We start from the raw sequence: 22,443 nt of genomic DNA, 5'->3' as shown, positions 1-22,443 counted from the left end.
GTTAGAGTAAGGCTCCACACCACACAGCTCCAGTTAGAGTAAGGCCCCACACCACACAGCTCCAGTTAGAGTAAGGCCCCACACCACACAGCTCCAGTTAGAGTAAGGCCCCACACCACACAGCTCCAGTTAGAGTAAGGCCCCACACCACACAGCTCCAGCTAGAGTAAGGCCCCACACCACACAGCTCCGGTTAGAGTAAGGCCTCACACCACACAGCTCCAGTTAGAGTAAGGCTCCACACCACACAGCTCCAGTTAGAGTAAGGCCCCACACCACACAGCTCCAGTTAGAGTAAGTCTCAAAACCACACAGCTCCAGTTAGAGTAAGGCCCCACACCACACAGCTCCAGTTAGAGTAAGGCCCCACACCACACAGCTCCGGTTAGAGTAAGGCCCCACACCACACTGCTCCAGTTAGAGTAAGGCTGGACACCACACAGCTCCAGTTAGAGTAAGGCCCCACACCACAAAGCTCCAGTTAGAGTAAGGCCCCACACCACACAGCTCCAGTTAGAGTAAGGCCCCACACCACACAGCTCCAGTTAGAGTAAGGCTGGACACCACACAGCTCCAGTTAGAGTAAGGCCCCCACACCACACCGCTCCAGTTAGAGTAAGGCCCCACACCACACAGCTCCGGTTAGAGTAAGGCTGGACACCACACGGCTCCAGTTAGAGTAAGTCTCAAAACCACACAGCTGGGAAAAGGAGACCTGCATTTATACAGCGCCTCTCCCGACCTCAGTGCATACCAAAGGGCATCACAGCCAATGATGTACAACAACTCACAGTCTCAGGATAAGGGGTCGGCCATTCAGGACTGAGATGAGGAGGAATTTCTTCACTCAGAGGGCGGTGAATCTTTGGAATTCTCTGCCCCAGAGGGCTGTGGAGGCTCAGTCGTTGAGTATATTCAAGGCTGAGATCGAGAGATTTTTGAATGTTGAGGGAATCGAGGGATATGGGGATAGGGCGGGAAAGTGGAGTTGAGGTCGAAGATCAGCCCTGATCTCATTGAATGGCGGAGCAGGCTCGAGGGGCCGAATGGCCGACTCCTGCTCCTAATTGTTATGATCTTATAACTTGCATTTATCCGGCGCCTTTAACACAGTAAAACGTCCCATGGCGCTTCACAGGAGCGATAATCAGACAACAATTGACACCGAGCCACATAAGGAGATATTAGGTACTGGTGACCAAAAGCTTGGTCAGAGAGGTCGGTTTTAAGCAGCGTCTTAAAGGAGGAGAGAGAGAGGCGGAGAGGTTTAGGGAGGGAATTCCAGAGCGTCGGGGCCCTGGCGCGGTCGCCAGTGGTGGAGTGATGGAAATCGGGGGGGACGCGCGAGAGGCCAGAATTGGCGGAGCGCCGAGATCGCAGAAGGTCATAGGGGCTGGAGGAGGTTACAGAGATAGGGAGGGTGGTAGGGGCTGGAGGAGGTTACAGAGATAGGGAGGGTTGTAGGGGGCTGGAGGCGGTTACAGAGATAGGGAGGGTTGTAGGGGCTGGAGGAGGTTACAGAGATAGGGAGGGTGGTAGGGGCTGGAGGAGGTTACAGAGATAGGGTGGGTTGTAGGGGCTGGAGGAGGTTACAGAGATAGGGAGGGTTGTAGGGGCTGGCGGAGGTTACAGAGATAGGGAGGGTTGTGGAGGCTGGAGGAGGTTACAGAGATAGGGAGGGGTGTAGGGGGCTGGAGGAGGTTACAGAGATAGGGAGGGGTGTAGGGGGCCGGAGGAGGTTACAGAGATAGGGAGGGGTGTAGGGGGCTGGAGGAGGTTACAGAGATAGGGAGGGGTTGAGGGGGCTGGAGGAGGTTACAGAGATAGGGAGGGGTGTAGGGGGCTGGAGGAGGTTACAGAGATAGGGAGGGGTGTAGGAGGCTGGAGGAGGTTACAGAGATCGCAGAGGGTTGTAGGGGGCTGGAGGAGGTTACAGCGATAGGGAGGGGTGTAGGGGGCTGGAGGAGGATACAGAGATCGCAGAGGGTTGTAGGGGCTGGAGGAGGTTACAGAGATAGGGAGGATTGTAGGGGCTGGAGGAGGTTACAGAGATAGGGAGGGTTGTGGGGGGCTGGAGGCGGTTACAGAGATAGGGAGGGTTGTAGGGGCTGGAGGAGGTTACAGAGATAGGGAGGGTGGTAGGGGCTGGAGGAGGTTACAGAGATAGGGTGGGTTGTAGGGGCTGGAGGAGGTTACAGAGATAGGGAGGGTGGTAGGGGCTGGCGGAGGTTACAGAGATAGGGAGGGTTGTGGAGGCTGGAGGAGGTTACAGAGATAGGGAGGGGTGTAGGGGGCTGGAGGAGGTTACAGAGATAGGGAGGGGTGTAGGGGGCTGGAGGAGGTTACAGAGATAGGGAGGGGTGTAGGGGGCTGGAGGAGGTTACAGAGATAGGGAGGGGTGTAGGGGGCTGGAGGAGGTTACAGAGATAGGGAGGGGTGTAGGGGGCTGGAGGAGGTTACAGAGATAGGGAGGGGTGTAGGGGGCTGGAGGAGGTTACAGAGATCGCAGAGGGTTGTAGGGGGCTGGAGGAGGTTACAGAGATAGGGAGGGTTGTAGGGGGCTGGAGGAGGTTACAGCGATAGGGAGGGGTGTAGGGGGCTGGAGGAGGATACAGAGATAGGGAGGGTTGTAGGGCTGGAGGAGGTTACAGCGATAGGGAGGGGTGTAGGGGGCTGGAGGAGGATACAGAGATAGGGAGGGGGCGAGGACCAGGGAGGGATTTGAAGACGAGGATGAGAATTTTGAAATCCAGGCGTTCCCGGACTGGGAGCCAGTGTAGGTCAGCGAGCACAGCAGGGGTGTGATGGGCGAACGGGACTCGGTGCGAGTTAGGACATGGGGCAGCAGAGATTTAGATGAGCTGATGGTTACGGAGGGTGGAAGGTTTGAGGCCGGCCAGGAGAGCGTGGGAACAGTCGAGTTGAGGAGGTAACAAAGGCGGGGGGTGAGGGATTCAGCAGCGGGACGAGCTGAGGCAAGGGGTGGGGGACGGCCCCAGTCACTCCAAGAGCTTCGGGTAACCGTCCTGCTGTTTGCGTTCGCCAGGAGCGCGACAAAGTGGTTCCCCTGATGATCCGAGGTTTCAAGGACGCGGCGGAGGAAGGCGGCACTTCGGTGACGGGCGGGCAGACGGTGGTGAACCCCTGGATCATTATCGGAGGGGTGGCGACGGTCGTGTGCCAACCCAACGAATTCATCATGTGAGTACGCCGAGCCCGGGCAGCGAGCCGGCCGCGGTTGCTGCGGCAAGCCGTAGTTGTGGATTGCCTGCGGGGTTTTTTCATTCATTGCATCTCCTCGAGACTCTGGCTTCTGGCCGGAGCTCGCTTCTCCTCCCGGAGTCACCTGCCCTCTGGTGCCTCGTGTGCACCCCCCCCCCCCACTACCATATGCAGCAGCAATGTTTGGGGCTCAAACCCCTACAACTGGGCTCACTGTCCCTTGGAGCATTTCTCTGGCCCTTTTCACCACCTCTGGACGTCCCCAAGCGCTTCACAGCCAATGAAGTACTGTTTGAAGTGTTGTCATGTCGGAAACGCAGCAGCCAATTTGCGCACAGCAAGCTCCCACAAACAGCAACGCGATAATGTCCAGATCATCTGTTTTTCAATGATATTGGTTGAGGGATAAATATTGGCCCCAGGACACCGGGGAGAACTCCCCCCTGTTCTTCTTCCAATAGTGGCTGTGCGATCCTTTACGTCCACCTGAGAGAGCAGACGGGGCCTCGGTTTAATGTCCATCCTGAAAGGCGGCCCCTCCGACAGTGCGGCGCTCCCTCAGTACCGCCCCTCCGACAGTGCGGCGCTCCCTCAGTACCGCCCCTCCGACAGTGCGGCGATCCCTCAGTACCGCCCCTCCGACAGTGCGGCGCTCCCTCAGCACCGCCCCTCCGACAGTGCGGCGCTCCCTCAGTACTGCCCCTCCGACAGTGCGGCGCTCCCTCAGTACCGCCCCTCCGACAGTGCGGCGATCCCTCAGTACCGCCCCTCCGACAGTGCGGTGCTCCCTCAGTACCGCCCCTCCGACAGTGCGGCGATCCCTCAGTACCGCCCCTCCGACAGTGCGGCGCTCCCTCAGTACCGCCCCTCTGACAGTGCGGCGCTCCCTCAGTACCGCCCCTCCGACAGTGCGGCGCTCCCTCAGTACTGCCCCTCCGACAGTGCGGCGCTCCCTCAGTACCGCCCCTCCGACAGTGCGGCGCTCCCTCAGTACCGCCCCTCCGACAGTGCGGCGCTCCCTCCGCGCCGCCCCTCCGACAGTGCGGCGCTCCCTCCGCGCCGCCCCCTCCGACAGTGCGGCCTGGATTACTCGGGTCTCTGGAGTGGGGCTCGAACCCACGACCTTCTGACTCGGGAATGCTACGCACTGTTGCACAGCCGAGGGAGCAATCCCACTGTCGATCCCACCCGCCCCCCCCCCCCCCCCCGGTCTAACTCGCGCACTGGCACTTAACTGAGGGAGCGGAGGGGGCTCAGCGCTTGTGAACTGTGCCACCTCAGAGTGTGTCGGTGCTTTCTGGGGGAGCTGGAATAAATACAAAGAGCTTTTTATCACCGCAGGCATGCTGTGGGTAGATAGACTCGAAAAGGATTCTATGCGTGTTTCAAAATGCTGTGCCTGATTCTCCGCTGTGATACCTGTTTAATTTTCCCCTCCTCCCTTCCTTTCCCCATCTCTCTCTCTCTCTCTCCCCCCCAAAGGCCTGACAACGCCGTTCCAGGAGATGTGTTGGTGTTGACAAAACCACTGGGGACACAGGTTGCCGTGAACAGCCACCAGTGGCTGGAAAACGTAAGTGTTGGGGAGTGAAACTCTTGCCTCGGCTTGGGGTGTGCGGGGGGCCGCCGGTTGCGAGCACTGATCTTTTAAAAACAAACAAACGATCTTTTCGCCGGGGGAACTAGATGTAATATCTCCAAGTTTGCAGACGACACAAAGCTGGGTGGGCGTGTGTGCTGTGAGGAGGATGCCGAGAAACTCCAGTATGATTTGGACAGGTTGGGTGATTGGGCAGATGCAGTATAATGTGGATAAATGCGAGGTTATCCACTTTGGTGGCAAAAACAGGAAGGCAGATTATTATCTGAATGGCAATAGATTGGGAGAAGGGGAAGTGCAACGAGACCTGGGTGTCCTTGTGCACCAGTCGCTGAAGGTAAGCATGCAGGTGCAGCAGGCGGTTAAGAAGGCAAATGGTATGTTGGCCTTCGTAGCGAGAGGATTTGAGTACAGGAGCAAGGATGTCTTGCTGCAGTTGTACAGGGCCTTGGTGAGACCACACCTTGAGTATTGTGTGCAGTTTTGGTCGCCTTATCTGAGGAAGGATGTTCTTGCCATGGAGGGAGTGCAGCGAAGATTCACAAGGCTGATACCTGGGATGGCAGGAATGACGTATGAAGAGAGATTGGGTCGATTGGGCTTATATTCACTAGAGTTTAGAAGAATGAGAGGGGATCTCATTGAAACTTATAAAATTCTAACAGGACTGGACAGACTAGATGCAGGAAGGATGTTCCCGATGGCGGGGGAGTCCAGAACCAGGGGTCACAGTCTAAGGATAAGGGGAAGCCATTTAGGACTGAGATGAGGAGGAATTTCTTCACCCAGAGAGTGGTGAACCTGTGGAATTCTCTACCACAGAAGGCAGTTGAGGCCAATTCATTAAATATATTCAAGAAGGAGTTGGATATATTTCTTAAGGCTAAAGGGATCAAGGGATATGGGGAGAAAGCAGGGACAGGGGACTGAATTTGGATGATCAGCCATGATCGCATTGAATGGCGGAGCAGGCTCGAGGGGCCGAATGGCCGACTCCTGCTCCTATCTTTGATGTTTCTATGTCGCTCCAGCTGGGTGCGGTGCTTAAATTTGTTGTTGACCTTTCCCCGAGCACTAACTCCCGAGTTTTCCCTCCTTCCCACCCCTCGCAGCCAGAGAAATGGAACAAGATCAAGCTGGTGGTGTCCCAGGAGGATGTGGAGCTGGCCTATCAAGAGGCCATGTTCAACATGGCCCGTCTCAATCGCACAGGTAAGCTGGCGACGGAGAGGCCCCGGGTCCACCAGAGCTGGGGGAGGCAGTAGGGGGAGTCGGGCGGGGTGGGGTTCCTGCTGCTGATGGCTATCCGGTAGCCCCCTTGCGATGTGGGTGATGGCAAAGTCGGGCCTTGGCTGACGGTCCCTGAAAAGAGAGACTCGCATTTCTCCAGCGCCTTTCACCAGCTCGGGACGTCCCACAGCGCTTCACAGCCAGTGAAGCACTTTTGGAGTGTGGTCGCTGTTGCAATGTAGGAAACGCAACAGCCAATTAAGCCATGTGAAAATGACAGGATAACCTGTTTCTGCTATGTTGGTTGAGGGATAAATAACAGCCCCACGAGGACTCCCCTGCTCTTCGAAATACTATTCTCTTTTACGTCCACCTGAGCGGGCAGACGGGGCCTCGGTTTAACGTCACATCCGAAAGCTCCCTCGGTACCGCCCCTCCGACAGTGCGGCGCTCCCTCAGTACCGCCCCTCCGACAGTGCGGCGCTCCCTCAGTACCGCCCCTCCGACAGTGCGGCGCTCCCTCAGTACCGCCCCTCCGACAGTGCGGCGCTCTCTCAGCACCGCCCCTCCGACGGTGCGGCGCACCCTCGGCACCGCCCCTCCGACGGTGCGGCGCTCCCTCAGCACCGCCCCTCCGACAGTGCGGCGCTCCCTCAGTACCGCCCCTCCGACAGTGCGGCGCTCCCTCAGTACCGCCCCTCCGACAGTGCGGCGCTCCCTCAGCACCGCCCCTCCGACAGTGCGGTGCTCCCTCGGCACCGCCCCTCCGACGGTGCGGCGCTCCCTCGGGATGGGCGGATGTTTGTGTGAGGGCGGACAGTGCCCGTGGAACCAGGGGTGAGAAACGTGGGGGGTTCGCGGCGAGTCGTTGGTGCCTTGAGGGCGGAGGGGGGTGTGCGACAGCTGTCGCGAGTCGCTGAAATCCTATGCTGGTGGACCGGAGCGGATAACCTGCCATCCTCTCTTTCTCCTGTCCTCTGCAGCTGCGGGCCTGATGCACACGTTCAACGCTCACGCTGCCACCGACATCACGGGGTTCGGCATCCTCGGCCACGCCCAGAACCTGGCCAAGCAGCAGCGCAACGACGTGTCGTTCGTCATCCACAACCTCCCGATCATCGCCAAGATGGCGGCCATCAGCAAAGCCTGCGGCAACATGTTCGGGCTGCTGCACGGCACGTCGGCGGAGACGTCAGGTGAGAGGGGGGCGCTCCAGCTCCAGCTCTGCGCTCGTCCCCTCCCTCCGCCAGTCGGAGCCAAAAGGAGGGGGTGGGTGAGGATCACCTGGCGGTTCCTTTGTGGGCTCACAGCGGGACCGTAACGGAGCCGCCCAAAGCAGGACGGTTCCGGTAACTGGTAAAATAGATACGGGAGAACCAGTGGATCTGGTGTATTTGGACTCTCGGAAGGCTTTCGATAAGGTCCCGCATAAGAGATTAGCGTATAAAGTTAGGCACATGGGATTGGGGGCAAGGTATTGACTTGGATAGAGAACTGGTTGGCGGACAGAAAGCAAAGAGTTGCAATAAACGGGTCGTTTTCCGAATGGCAGGCAGTGACTAGTGGGGTACCGCAGGGATCGGTCCTAGGACCCCAGCTATTTTTTTACAATATATATTTAATGATCTAGATGAGGGAACTAGATGTAATATCTCCAAGTTTGCAGACGACACAAAGCTGGGTGGGCGTGTGTGCTGTGAGGAGGATGCCTAGAAACTCCAGTATGATTTGGACAGGTTGGGCGATTGGGCAGAAGCATGGCAGATGCAATATAATGTGGATAAATGCGAGGTTATCCACTTTGGTGTCAAAAACAGGAAGGCCGATTATGATCTGAACGGCAATAGATTGGGAGAAGGGGAAGTGCAATGAGACCTGGGTGTCCTTGTGCACCAGTCGCTGAAGGTAAGCATGCAGGTGCAGCAGGCGGTTAAGAAGGCAAATGGTATGTTGGCCTTCGTAGCGAGAGGGTTCGAGTACAGGAACAAGGATGTCTTGCTGCAGTTGTACAGGGGCCTTGGTGAGACCCCACCTTGAGTATTGTGTGCAGTTTTGGTCGCCTTATCTGAGGAAGGATGTTCTTGCCATGGAGGGAGTGCAGCGAAGATTCACCAGACTGATACCTGGGATGGCAGGAATGACGTATGAGGAGAGATTGGGTCGATTGGGCTTATACTCGCTGGAGTTTAGAAGAATGAGAGGGGATCTCATTGAAACTTATAAAATTCTGACAGGACTGGACAGACTAGATGCAGGAAGGATGTTCCCGATGGCGGGGGAGTCCAGAACCAGGGGTCACAGTCTAAGGATAAGGGGTAAGCCATTTAGGACAGAGATGAGGAGGAATTTCTTCACCCAGAGAGTGGTGAACCTGTGGAATTCTCTACCACAGAAGGCAGTGGAGGCCAATTCATTAAATATATTCAAGAAGGAGTTGGATATATTTCTTAAGGCTAAAGGGATCAAGGGGTATGGGGAGAAGGCAGGGACAGGGTACTGAATTTGGATGATCAGCCATGATCTCATTAAATGGCGGAGCAGGCTCGAGGGGCCGAATGGCCGACTCCTGCTCCTATCTTCTATGTTTGCGACCCCCCGGTCTCGGCGCCGGGCAGCACTACACCCCGCTCGATCGGCACCCCGTCCACCACCTTAAACATTCACTCCCTCCACCACCGGCGCACCGTGGCTGCAGTGTGGACCATCTACAAGATGCACTGCAGCAACTCGCCAAGGCCTCTTCGGCAGCATCTCCCAAACCCGCCACCTCTTCCACCTAGAAGGACAAGGGCAGCAGGCGCAGGGGAACACCACCACCTCCAAGTTCCCCTCCGAGTCACACACACCATCCCGACTTGGAAATATATCGGCCGTTCCTTCATCGTCGCTGGGTCAAAATCCTGGAACTCCCTCCCTAACAGCGCTGTGGGAGCACCTTCACCACACGGACTGCAGCGGTTCAAGAAGGCGGCTCACCACCACCTTCTCAAGGGCGACTAGGGGATGGGCAATAAATGCTGGGCCTTGCCAGCGACGCCCACATCCCAGGAACGAATAATAAAAAAGAAACCACTGGCCTCATACCCCTGGGTTAGGGAGGCGGTGAAGGAGGGGGGTGAATGGGGTGGATCAGCCAGGGTCCCTGCTCCTCATCACTGTCCAGTGACCCCCGGCCGCCGGGCACGGGATGTCGGGGGAGGACGGCATTGGGCTCCGTTGTAATGCCTGCCACAGTCGAATAGCCCGCCGTCACTCATTCCCCAGCCTCGCGTGATGAAAGGACACTGGGGGGAGGGAGGGGGAGGTACCAGAGCCCCCTAACTCCCTGTGAGAGTTGACGCCTTCAGGGGAGGGAGGAGGCGGATTTCCATGAAGGTTGTTTAATGCCCAGTTCTGGTCTCCAAATTACAAAAGGGATCTAGAGGCACTGGAGAAGGTGCAGAAAGAGATTTAGGAGAATGACCCCAGATCTGAGAGGTTATACCTAGCAGGAAAGATTGAACAGGGTCTAGAAAAGAGAAGGCGGTGGGTTGACCTGATGGAGGTCTTTAAGATTATGAAGGGGTTTCGATAGGGTAGACGTAGAGAAGATGTTTCCACTCGTGGGGGAGACCAGAACTAGGGGCCATCAATATAAGAGAGTCACTAATAAATCCAATCGGGAATTCAGGAGAAACTTCTTCACCCAGAGAGTGGTGAGAATGTGGAACTCGCTCCCACAGGGAGTGGTCGAGGTGAATAGCGTCGATGTATTTAAGGGGAAGCTGGATAAACACATGCGGGAGAAGGGAATAGAAGGATGGGGTGAGATGAAGAGGGGGCGGGAGGAGGCTCGTGTGCAGCAGAAACACCGGCACGGAGCAGAGGGGCCGAATGGGCTGTAGATTCTGTCATGTCTCTCGCTCCCGACCCTCGCTGTATTTTAACGCCACTCTTTCTTTTGAAAGGTGGCTTGCTGATCTGCCTGCCCCGGGAGCAAGCCGCTCGCTTCTGCGCCGAGATCAAGTCGCCCAAGTACGGCGAGGGCCACCAGGCGTGGATCATCGGCATCGTGGAGAAGGGCAACCGGACCGCCCGCATTATCGACAAGCCCCGGATTATCGAGGTGGCTCCCCGCGGCGCCTCCTCGCCCCAGGACAACAACTCCAGCGCCAGCCCCGAGACCCCGTCTTAGAACGCCGCCCACGCCGCGGCGGCGAACATCCGGAGCGACTGTCAAAACCCGCACCGCCGGTCCCGAGCAGAGGCGCCGGCAGAAAAGTCCCGTCGGAGACGGCCCGGGCCGCGAGAAGGCGGCAGCACTCTTCCGCCCACTCTATTCCGGTACCGTATTGACTCGTTTATAACGAGCGAGGCTGCCCCCCGCCCCCACAACTCTAACCCACCCCCCCCCCCCCCCCCCCACAGAGGAAGTGACGATGGGCCGGCTGCTGCGGCCCTTGCGTTGCTGCGGCGGCTGTTGATTTTTTTTTGAACCCCTAGCGCAGGCCCTTCAACCTGTCGCCTCAGCGCAGCTCTCCAAAGCGTGCCCGCCACACCCACCGATTCCCAGCAAAGTAAATCTTACTCCCCCCCCACCCCACCCCTTCTATTTTTAACAGCAGTCCTCTCACAACTGATTTCTCACACAGGCCCGACCTCGAGCCCGGGTTACCTGGGGCAAGGCGTTGTCGCGGTGAGACCGTTCCCTGCAGTGCGAGCCCTGTCTCTCTCATGATTCGATTCGATTTGATCTTAAAACAATTCCACAGCTGACGCTCTTCTGCGTCCCTCCGTTGCTTCAAGGCTGCTGGTCCGGGCCTGTCCTGCATGCTGTCCGGGATCCCGGAGGAGAGGATCTCTCCACAACTGCCGCGCAGACTTTACGCGACTCGAAAGCCTTATTTTAGTGTGGGAAAGGTAAGGGGCGGTTTCTGTGAATCAAGCCAATCGAGTGTCTGCTTCCATCATTCTGCCCTCTTTCACCCGAGGCCGTTGAACCAATAAGGATATAAATGTTCTTTTTTTTTTAGGTGGGTGATAGTGTGGGGGGACTTGATGGATTGTCAAGAGGGTTGTATTCATTCACACAGGTGTTTTTATCTGTTTGGTGGGGTAGGGTGGGGAGAAATCTCTCTCTCCGGTTCGAAAGGCCGACACAAGTTGTCTCCAGTCACCGCCGGGAGCTTTATCAAACGAGCAAGCTGGTCGTCCATCCGCCGTCTCCCGTTCTCGTCTGCCTCCTCCCTTTTAAAAAAAAAAAAAAAAAAAAAAAAAATTCGAATCTCCCTGTCCCTAATCGGCCCTCGCCGAATACAAAACCCGGACCGTGCGAAGCGTCCAGACTCACGTCCCGCGATCTGCGGCTGGGTTTAGTCGACTCGGCCGAAGGTCTTGGGAGCCACGATTGTCCGGGGTCCCCTGCTCCTGCTCGCCGTCCCGTGAGACCCCGCTGGGAAGGCGTGTGTCAGGACTAGGCCGCTCCCCCCGCCACCCCCCCTAAAAAAAAAGAGAGGAATGTGATTGGTCAATCCCTGCAGATTAGGAGGAGGGAGGATAGCATAACATGGTGACTTGTCGGGATCTGTTTTACGGCCTCTCGTTGTTGTTCTTCCTCTTTATTTTCTCCTCACCCCCCGCCCCCTGAGGACCTGACCAGCCCGGGTGCTGTGCTGAGGGTTGGTATGCCCGGAATCATTAGGTGATTGTGATTTAACCGCTAGTAGTGCTGATTATCGATAGAATGGTGTCCGAGTGTAAATTTGAAATCGGGGGTTTCAGAGTCTTTGTACAGGGTTCCAATGTTTACCCCCTCCATCAGCGTGTTTGTTTCTTGTTCCACCTTCCGCTCGTGTCTCCCCCTTTTCCTCCACCCCTCGTCCCTGGCCCTGGATTGAGCAGCTCGGGCAGGGGCGAGGAGGTGGGGGGTGGGATCGCCTCCCGGACGCGAGCGGTGTAGCCGGCCTCCATCAGCCCGCCTCGGCCGCCCGCCCGCCCTCTCCGCAAATGAAGCCTCCCCCCGCAAAGCCCGCCCGGCGGGCTGGGGGCGACTGGCGGATCAGTTGATGCGAGAGGGCGGGCCACAGTCCGAGCCCGCGGGCCCAATGGGGCCGGTTTCCTTCCTTCTGTGAATCCACGTTACGTACCAATAAAGATCTGTTTGTAGAAAAAAAATAAACACAGCGTCTCCATGGGTCCTCATTCCCCGACTAACTCCACCGGGCGCGCACAACACAGAATCACCGGCAGTTCAGCCAGCGTCATCAGTTCTGTCTTATTTTAACCGAGTGTGGTTCGGAATACACTCGAGGGAAAAGGTTTATTAAACAGCCCGCCCTGCTGGTTCTGTTCTGTGAAGGTTTTCCCGGGCTAGGAAGAGTTTTCATTCTGGGTTCTGGGGGAGGTGGGACCAGTTCAAACCGGACGGTCTGCACCTGGGCAGGGCTGGAACCGATGTCCTAGGGGGGAGTGTTTGCTGGTGCTGTGGGGGAGGGTTTAAACTAAAATGGAAGGGGGTTGGGAACCTGAGCAGGGAGACAGAGGAAAGGGAAACAAGGATAAAAGCAAAAGATAGGAAGGAGAAAAACAAAAGTGGCAGTCAGAGAAATCAACGGTTTAAATCAAACGTGGCCACAGTAAATAATAATTCTAATAGGTCTAAGTGCGTTAAAAAAACAAGCCTGAAGGCTTTGTGTCTTAATGCGAGGAGCATTTGTAATAAGGTGGATGAATTGGATGCGCAAATAGAGGTAAACGAATATGATTTGGTTGGGATTACAGAAACGTGGCTCAAGGATGGCCAAGACTGGGAACTGAACATCCAGGGGTATTCGATATTCAGGAAAGATAGGCAAAAAGGAAAGGGAGGAGGGGTAGCATTACTGGTTAAAGAAGGGATTAACACAATTGTAATGAAGGATATTAGCTCTTGATGATGTGGAATCTGTATGGGTAGAATTGAGAAATACTAAGGGGAAAAAAACATTAGTGGGAGTGGTATATAGACCTCCAAACGGTAAGGCGGAGGTTGGGGATGGCATTAAAAGGGAAATTGGAGAAGCGTGCAATAAGGGCACAGCAGTCATCATGGGTGACTTTAATCTACATATAGATTGGGCTAACCAAATTAGTAACAATACTGTGGAGGAGGAATTCCTGGAGTGTTTACGGGATGGTTTCCTGGACCAATATGTCAAGGAACCAACCAGAGATCAGGCCATCTTAGACTGGGCATTATGTAACGAGAAAGGATTAATTAGCAATCTTGTTGTACAAGGCCCCTTGGGTCGGAGCGATCATAATATGATCGAATTCTTCATTAAGATGGAGAATGAAGTAGTTGACTCAGAAACTAAGGTCCTCAATTTAAATAAAGGGAACTACGATGGTCTGAGGAGCGAGTTGGGTAGGGTTGATTGGGGAATGGCGTTCAAAGGGTTGACGGTGGATAGGCAATGGCAAACATTCAAAGACCGAATGGATGAACTACAAAAGTTGTTCATCCCAGTTTGGCATAAAAATAAAACAAAAAAGGTGACTCAACCGTGGCTAACAAGGGAAATTAGGGATAGCATAAGATCCAAGGAGAGGACATACAAATTGGCCAGAAAAAGCAATAATCCTGAGGATTGGGAGCAGTTTAGGATTCAACAAAGGAGGACAAAGGGATTAATTAAGAAAGGGAAAATAGAATATGAGAGTAAGCTTGCAGGGAACATAAAAACTGACTAAAAGCTTTTATAGATATGTGAAGAGAAAAAGATTGGTGAAGTCAAGCGTAGGTCCCTTGCAGTCAGAATTGGGGGAATTTATAATGGGGAACAAAGAAATGGCAGACCAACTAAATACATATTTTGGTTCTGTCTTCACAAAGGAGGACACAAATAACCTCCCAGAGATGCCGGGGAACATAGGGTCTGATGAAAGGGTGGAACTGAAAGAAATCAGTATTTGTAGGGAAATGGTGTTAGGAAAATTGATGGGACTGAAGGCTGATAAATCCCCAGGGCCTGATGGTCTACATCCCAGGGTACTTAAGGAAGTGGCCCTAGAAATAGTAGGTGCATTGCTGGTCATCTTCCAGAACTCGATAGACTCTGGAACAGTACCCATGGATTGGAGGGTAGCTAATGTTAGCCCACTATTCAAAAAAGGTGGCAGAGAAAAAGCGGGGAATTATAGACCGGTAAGCCTGACATTGGTAGTGGGGAAAATGCTAGAGTCCATTATAAAAGATGTAATAGCAGAGCACTTGGAAAGCAGTGACGGGATCAGACAAAGTCAACATAGATTTACAAAAGGTAAATAATGCTTGACTAATCTACTGGAATTTTTTGAGGATGTAACTGGTAAAATAGATAAGGGAGAACCAGTGGATGTGGTGTATTTGGACTTTCAGAAGGCTTTCGATAAGGTCCCGCATAAGAGATTAGCGTGCAAAATTAAGGCACATGGGATTGGGGGCAAGGTATTGACTTGGATAGAGAACTGGTTGGCGGACAGAAAGCAAAGAGTTGGAATAAACGGGTCGTTTTCCAAGTGGCAGGCAGTGACTGGTGGGGTACTGCAAGGATCGATCCTAGGACCCCAGCTGTTCACAATATATATTAATGATCTGGACGAGGGAATTGGATGTAATATCTCCAAATTTGCAGACGACACAAAGCTGGGTGGGAGGGTATGCTGTGAGGAGGATGTTATGAAACTCCAGTACGATTTGGACAGGTTAGGTGATTGGGCAGAAACATGGCAAATGCACTATAATGTGGATAAATGTGAGGTTATCCACTTTGGTGGCAAAAACAGGAAGGCAGATTATTATCTGAACGGCAATAGATTGGGAGAAGGGGAAGTGCAGAGAGACCTGGGTGTTCTTGTGCACCAGTCGCTGAAGGTAAGCATGCAGGTGCAGCAGGCAGTTAAGGCGGCAAATGGTATGTTGGCCTTCGTAGCGAGAGGATTCGAGTACAGGAACAAGGATGTCTTGCTACAGTTGTACGGGGCCGTGGTGAGACCACACCTTGAGTATTGTGTGCAGTTTTGGTCGCCTTATCTGAGGAAGGACGTTCTTGCCATGGAAGGAGTGCAGCGAAGATTCACCAGGCTGATACCTGGGATGGCAGGAATGACGTATGAGGAGAGATTGTGTCGATTGGGCTTATACTCACTGGAGTTTAGAAGATTGAGAGGGGATCTCATCGAAACCTATAAAATTCTGTCAGGCCTGGACAGACTAGATGCTGGAAGGATGTTCCCGATGGTTGGGGAGTCCAGAACCAGGGGTCATAGGATATGGGGTAGGACATTTAGGACTGAAATGAGGAGAAATTTCTTCACCCAGAGGGTGGTGAACCTGTGGAATTCTCTACCACAGAGGGCGGTGGAGGCCAGTTCATTAAATATATTCAAGAAAGAGTTGGATATATTTCTTAAGGCTAAAGGGATCAAGGGATATGGGGAGAAGGCAGGGACAGGGCACTGAATTTGGATGATCAGCCATGATCTCATTGAATGGCGGAGCAGGCTCGAATGGCCTACTCCTGCTCCTATCTTCTGTGTTTCATCTCCAGGCTCCCTCCACCACCGGCGCACCGTGGCTGCAGTGTGTACCATCTACAAGATGCACTGCAGCAACTCGCCAAGGCTTCTTCTACAGCACCTCCCAAACCCGCCACCTCTTCTGCCCAGAAGGACAAGGGCAGCAGGCGCACGGGAACACCACCACCTCCAAGTTCCCCTCCGAGTCACACACACCATCCTGACTTGGAAATATATCGGCCGTTCCTTCATCGTCGCTGGGTCAAAATCCTGGAACTCCCTCCCTAACAGCACTGTGGGAGCACCTTCACCACACGGACTGCAGCGGTTCAAGAAGGCGGCTCACCACCACCTTCTCAAGGGGCGATTAGGGATGGGCAATAAATGCTGGCCTTGCCAGTAACTCCCACCTCCCAGGAACAAGTATTAATAAAAGGCTAATAGTTCCCAGGGAGAAGGATCGATCAGCCAGGATTCCTGCTCCTGATCAGTCGCCAAGAGCTGTGTCCTTTTTTTAATTTCCCCTCCCATCTCACAACCTCTCGATGTTTGCGTGTGGGGATTGGCCACTTGGGCTGGACCCCAGCAATGATCCATTGCCTTCCGGATAAGGGAATGCATGAAATTACCGAGGCTTCAAATGGACAGGAGCAGGAATGGTTATGCAGTCAATCACAACTTGGTCTATCTCTGTCCCAGGCTGGCATCTTGCTGTTAGTGCTCTCCTGAGCAATGTACAGATATCTCCCTGAGGGACTGAGACACACCAGTCAGTGTACAGATATCTCCCTGAGGGAGAGGGACTGAGAGACACCAATAAGTGTACAGATATCTCCCTGAGGGAAAGGGGACTGAGAGACACCAGTCAGTGTACAGATATCTCCCTGAGAGAGAGGGACTGAGAGACACCAGTGTACAGATATCTCCCTGAGAGAGAGGGGACTGAGAGACACCAGTCAGTGTACAGATATCTCTGAGAGAGAGGGACTGAGAGACACCAGTCAGTGTACAGATATCTCCCTGAGAGAGGGGACTGAGAGACACCAGTCAGTGTACAGATATCTCCCTGAGAGAGGGGACTGAGAGACACCAGTCAGTGTACAGATATCTCCCTGAGAGAGAGGGACTGAGAGACACCAGTCAGTGTACAGATATCTCCCTGAGAGAGGGGGACTGAGAGACACCAGTCAGTGTACAGCTATATCCGAGGGAGAAGGAGTGAGAGACACCAGTGTGCAGATATCTTCATTAAGTACAAGCACAGGGATATTTCATGTTTGTTTATTAAAAGAATATTCTGAGATATGAAACATTCAGTAGTTCTAGCCCTGTTTTAGGTAAGTCAGTACGAGAGAATTAAATCTAGTTGTTGAAACAGAAACTACCATCCACCGAAGGGACTATCGCATGGTATGGGACAGGGTGGGGATGAGGAGGCTTGAGTTTCACAGTACGTTACAATAATGGCTCTTTCCATTCCCTCCCCTCGCCTTCAATTGCCCTCTGTGACTTAGCACTTCTGCCGTTGTCTTCAATCGCACAGCTCCGAATAACCCAGTTTGGATCCTAGGGGTTTGCTGGGTCAACTGATTCGGGCTGCTACAGTTGGCCTCAATTCCCTGGCCGGGTGGGAGAGAGGAATCATCCTGCGTTCCTAGTGCTGAATACCAACACGCTGCGCCACCTCGAGGAGACCAGAGCTGCATCTTAAAAGTCGCTTTAACAGCTCCCCTCGGTTCTATGTGCATGCTGCTTGTTCCACAGAATGCCACCTCACTGCACTCAAACAGCGCCAGCCGTTTAATTGCAGCCACACGCCCTCCTGTCACGCCGCCAGCTATTTATAAAGCTACCTGACCATTCCCTGAAGCATATTTTCACCGGTTCTCGTAGGAATGCACAGCGATGGGACGCGGGGCTGTGCCTGTGATTCCCCCACATGGTGACGGAACGCGGGTCTGTGCCTGCGATTCCCCCACGCGGTGACGGGACGCGGGTCTGTGCCTGCGCTTCTCCCGCACGATGACGGGACGCGGGTCTGTGCCTGCGATTCCCCCAACACAGTAACGGGACGCGGGTCTGTGTCTGCGATTCCACCGCATGGTAACAGGACGCGGATCTGTGCCTGCGATTCCCCCGCACGGTGACGGGATGCGGGTCTGTGTCTGCGATTCCCCCGCACGGTGACGGGATGCGGGTCTGTGCCTGCGATTCCCCCGCACGATGACGGGACGCGGGTCTGTGCCTGCGATTCCCCCACGCGGTGAAGGGACGCGGGTCTGTGCCTGCGATTCCCCCGCACGACGACGGGACACGGATCTATGCCTGCGATTCCCCCAACACGGTGACGGGACGCGGGTCTGTGCCTGTGATTGCCCCGCACGGTGACGGGACACGAAGAACGGGCACCCCCTGCGACTCGAACCCCAGCAAGAGTCGGCGCGTTCGGTGAGGGAGCCAATTGATGAGTGAGGACAAGGAAAGCTGAAATTGTAAAGCAAGAGGTTTCAGTTCGCAGTGGGCTGCCCGGAAGAAGGCAATTCTCGTCGTCGATGAGCAGGAAAGAGGGGCAAGTTGAAAATCAGCAGCTTGGTGCGTTCTCCAATTGCCTCACCCGCACAGGCTACATATCGTTGCTTAATGTAACCGTGTGCCGGTGATTCAAAGCGTTCGATCAAATGCTGGCGTCGATGCTGTCCTTTTTTTTTTTTTTTCTTTCGGTCGCGAAATTTTTATTTATCAAAACTTTTGTTCTGTGCGCTCGCCCTAATCCTTCTCCGCAGCGGGGCCTGGGCCCGATCACTGGATGCAGTCCATCACGTGAATCTGAAGCGTGTCCATGTCGGGCGCCAGGTACTGGCACTTGGGGCACCGAAAGTCCGGCTGCTCGTCTGGGACGCTGCGTCGGCGCGCCGGTTCAGCGGCAGCGCTGAACGGGATCGTGTTTCCGCTCTGGAAGTAATTGCCTAAAAAGGTGGTGGGGAGGGGGGGGGAAATAAGGAAAAAAATTAATGTAAGACTCCCATCTCTCCAGCGCCTTTCACCACCTCAGGGCGTCCCAAAGCGCGTCACAGCCAATGAAGGACTTTTTTTTTGAAGTGTGGTCATTGTTGTAATGTAGGAAACGCAGCAGCCAATTTGCGCACAGCAAGCTCCCACAAACAGCAATGTGATAAGTGACCAGATCGTCTGTTTTAGTGATGTTGGTTGAGGGATAAATATTGGTCCCAGGACACCGGGGAGAACTCCCCCCTGCTCTTCTTCCAATAGTGGCCGTGGGATCTTTTACGTCCACCTGAGAGGGCAGACGGGGCCTCGGTTTAATGTCTCATCCGAAAGACGGCACCTCCAACAGTGCGGCGCTCCCTCAGTACCGCCCCTCCGACAGTGCGGCGCTCCCTCAGTACCGCACCTCCGACAGTGCGGCGCTCCCTCAGTACCGCCCCTCCGACAGTGCGGCGCTCCCTCAGTACCGCCCCTCCGACAATGTGGCGCTCCCTCAGTACCGCCCCTCCGACAATGTGGCGATCCCTCAGTACTGCCCCTCCGACAGTGCGGCGCTCCCTCAGTACTGGCACCGGGGGAAGTGTCGGGCCTGGATTACGCGACTCGAGTCTCTGCAATGCAGCTCGCACCCACCACCTTCTGACCCAGAGGCGAGAGCGAGAGCCACGGCCGACACCGTTTAAATATAATGCCAAACTCAACAGTACGGTGCAAAGTTTTCCTTCCCCACCCCCCTCCCAATTCACATAGGATATACGGCACAGAAACAGGCCATTCGGCCCAACCAGTCCATGCCGGTGTTTATGCTCCACTCGAGCCTCCTCTCGTCTTTCCTCATCTAACTATCAGCATAACCCTCTATTCCCTTCTCCCTCATATGTTTATTTAGCCTCTCCTTAAATAAATCTATACTATTCGCCTCAACCACTCCCTGTGGTAACGAGTTCCACATTCTCACCACTCTCTGGCCTTTGTTACCTCCAGATTTGACAATTCCAACGCACTCCTGGCCGACCTCCCACATTCCACCCTACGTAAACTTGAGGTCATCCAAAACTCGGCTGCCCCGTGTCCTAACTCGCACCAAGTCCTGTTCACCCATTGCCCCCCCTGTACTCGCTGACCTACATTGGCTCCCGGTTAAGCAACGCCTCGATTTCAAAATTCTCATCCTAGTTTTCAAATCCCTCCGCGGCTTCCTCGCCCCCCTCCCGCACCACAACCCTCTGGGATCTCGGCGCTCCTCCAATTCTGGCCTCTTGCGCATCCCCCCCGATTTCCATCACTCCACCACTGGCGACCGCGCCAGGGCCCCCGAGCTCTGGAATTCCCTCCCTAAACCTCTCCTCCTTTAAGACGCACCTTAAAACCGACCTCTTTGACCCAGCTTTTGGTCACCTGCCCCTAATATCTCCTTATGTGGCTCGGTGTCAAATTACTGTCTGGTTTACGTTCCTGTGAAGCACCTTGGGACGTTTTACTACGTTAAAGGCGCTATATAAATACAAGTTATGTTTGTTGTTGTAAAGAAGTTCCTTCTGAATTCCTGATTGGATTTCTTGGTGACTATCTTATATTGATGGCCCCTAGTTTTGCTCTTCCCCACAAGTGGAAACATTCTGTGTCTACTCTACAAAACCTCTTTCTTCGCCATCTCTCCTGAAAGCTGCGACTGTCGCTGGGGGACAGGTTCCACCCGGTCCACCCAGTCCGGTAACTCACCCCCGCCCCCATGAGCAGCCCTTCGACGTTCAGGCTTGGGCTGATAAGTGGCAGGTAACATTCGTGCCACAGAAGTGCCAGGCCATGACCATCTCCAACAAGCGAGAGTCTAACCACCGCCCCTTGACATTCAACGGCATTACCATCGCCGAATCCCCCACCATCAACATCCTGGGGGTCACCATTGACCAGAAACTTAACTGGACCAGCCACATAAATACTGTGGCTACAAGAGCAGGTCAGAGGCTGGGTATTCTGCGGCGAGTGTCTCACCTCCTGACTCCCCAAAGCCTTTCCACCATCTACAAGGCACAAGTCAGGAGTGTGATGGAACATTCTCCACTTGCCTGGATGAGTGCAGCTCCAACAACACTCGAGAAGCTCGACACCATCCAGGACAAAGCAGCCCGCTTGATCGGCACCCCGTCCACCACCTTAAACATTCACTCCCTCCACCACAGGCGCACCGCGGCTGCAGTGTGGACCATCTACAAGATGCACTGCAGCAACTCGCCAAGGCTTCTTCGGCAGCACCTCCCAAACCCGCGACCCCTTCCACCTAGAAGGACAAGGGCAGCAGGCGCACGGGAACACCACCACCTCCAAGTTCCCCTCCAAGTCACACACACCATCCTGACTTGGAAATATATCGGCCGTTCCTTCATCGTCGCTGGGTCAAAATCCTGGAACTCCCTCCCTAACAGCGCTGTAGGAGCACCTTCACCACACGGACTGCAGCGGTTCAAGAAGGCGGCTCACCACCACCTTCTCAAGGGCCGATTAGGGATGGGCAATAAATGCTGGGCCTTACCAGCGACGCCCACATCCCAGGAACAAATTTTAAAAAAGTTTACACTTTATTCCCGTGTATCAGCTTCCCACCCAGTGACAGAGCCCCAATGTATAGGGAGAGCTCACCTTGGACGCCCATCGGCCCGCGGAGGCTGTCATTGTGTCTGCGTTGCATTTCCTCAATATGAGCCCTTTAAAAAGCAAAAAGAAAACAGATATTTCTCTAACTGAAGAATAACCAAGAACCTCAAAGTGCACACGGTGAGTAGAGACCCGAGAGACAAAGAGAGACTCGCGTTTCTCCAGCCCCTTTCACCACCTCAGGACGTCCCAAAGCGCCTCACAGCCAATGAAGGACTTTTTTTGAAGTGTGGTCACTGTTGTAATGTAGGAAACGCGGCAGCCAATTTGCGCACAGCAATCTCCCACAAACAGCAATGTGATAATGACCGGATCATCTGTTTTTAGTGATGTTGGTTGAGGGATAAATATTGGCCCCAGGGCACCGGGGAGAACTCCCCCCTGCTCTTCTTCCGATAGTGGCCATGGGATCTTTTACATCCACCCGAGAGGGCAGACGGGGCCTCGGTTTAACGTCTCATCTGAAATATGTCACCTCCGACAGTGCGGCGCTCCCTCAGTACCGCCCCTCCGACAGTGCGCCGCTCCCTCAGTACCGCCCCTCCGACAGTGCGGCGCTCCCTCAGTACCGCCCCTCCGACAGTGCGGCGCTCCCTCAGTACCGCCCCTCCGACAGTGCGGCGCTCCCTCAGTACCGCCCCTCCGACAGTGCGGCGCTCCCTCAGTACCGCCCCTCCGACAGTGCGGCGCTCCCCTCAGTACCGCCCCTCCGACAGTGCGGTGCTCCCTCAGTACCGCCCCTCCGACAGTGCGGCGCTCCCTCAGTACCGCCCCTCTGACAGTGCGGCGCTCCCTCAGTACCGCCCCTCCGACAGTGCGGCGCTCCCTCAGTACCGCCCCTCCGACAGTGCGGCGCTCCCTCAGTACCGCCCCTCCGACAGTGCGGCGCTCCCTCAGTACCGCCCCTCCGACAGTGTGGCGCTCTCTCCAGGGAGAGTATAAATACTCGGGCACGGGCCCAGCTTGCGCAGGACATTCTTTAACAGGAACTAGTGAAGGACACAACTAGACCTCCATGTTGTAAAACAGTTGATTAAAGCTTTGTTTAACGCTTAGACTGAGTGCCTAGTAGTTTTCTTACATCAGAGGGAGTGCAACGAAGGTTCACCAGACTGGTTCCTGGGATGGGGGGGATTGTCCTATGAGGAGAGATTGAGTAGAATGGGCCGATACTCTCTGGAGTTTAGAAGAATGAGAGGTGATCTCATTGAAAC

At 54.7% G+C, this 22,443-nt stretch overlaps 2 protein-coding genes across 4 annotated transcripts in view; one reads left to right on the top strand and one right to left on the bottom strand.

The window, feature by feature from the left end:
• Positions 1–12,209, top strand: part of LOC147086735 (selenide, water dikinase 1-like) — a 37,208-nt gene extending 24,999 nt beyond the window's left edge. The window contains exons 4-8 of the mRNA XM_085978911.1: positions 3,047–3,201; positions 4,705–4,795; positions 5,935–6,034; positions 7,036–7,248; positions 10,000–12,209. Coding sequence (XP_085835037.1) covers positions 3,047–3,201; positions 4,705–4,795; positions 5,935–6,034; positions 7,036–7,248; positions 10,000–10,226 — 786 coding nt within the window. The 3' untranslated portion in view covers positions 10,227–12,209. The remainder of the gene's footprint in view (positions 1–3,046; positions 3,202–4,704; positions 4,796–5,934; positions 6,035–7,035; positions 7,249–9,999) is intronic.
• Positions 12,210–16,833: 4,624 nt separating this feature from the next.
• Positions 16,834–22,443, bottom strand: part of ikbkg (inhibitor of nuclear factor kappa B kinase regulatory subunit gamma) — a 41,181-nt gene continuing 35,571 nt past the window's right edge. For all 3 annotated transcript variants that reach the window (XM_085978910.1, XM_085978907.1, XM_085978909.1), the window contains 2 exons: positions 21,215–21,279; positions 16,834–18,534 (listed from right to left, as the gene is read on the bottom strand). In XM_085978910.1, coding sequence (XP_085835036.1) covers positions 18,368–18,534; positions 21,215–21,279 — 232 coding nt within the window. In that variant the 3' untranslated portion in view covers positions 16,834–18,367. The remainder of the gene's footprint in view (positions 18,535–21,214; positions 21,280–22,443) is intronic.

This window comes from Somniosus microcephalus, unplaced genomic scaffold, assembly GCF_052327205.1.
Source record: "Somniosus microcephalus isolate GS21.2 unplaced genomic scaffold, FLI_Smic_1.0 unresolved_chr7, whole genome shotgun sequence".
NCBI classification, from domain to species: Eukaryota; Metazoa; Chordata; class Chondrichthyes; order Squaliformes; family Somniosidae; genus Somniosus; species Somniosus microcephalus.
This window is presented reverse-complemented; position numbering and strand designations above follow the sequence as displayed.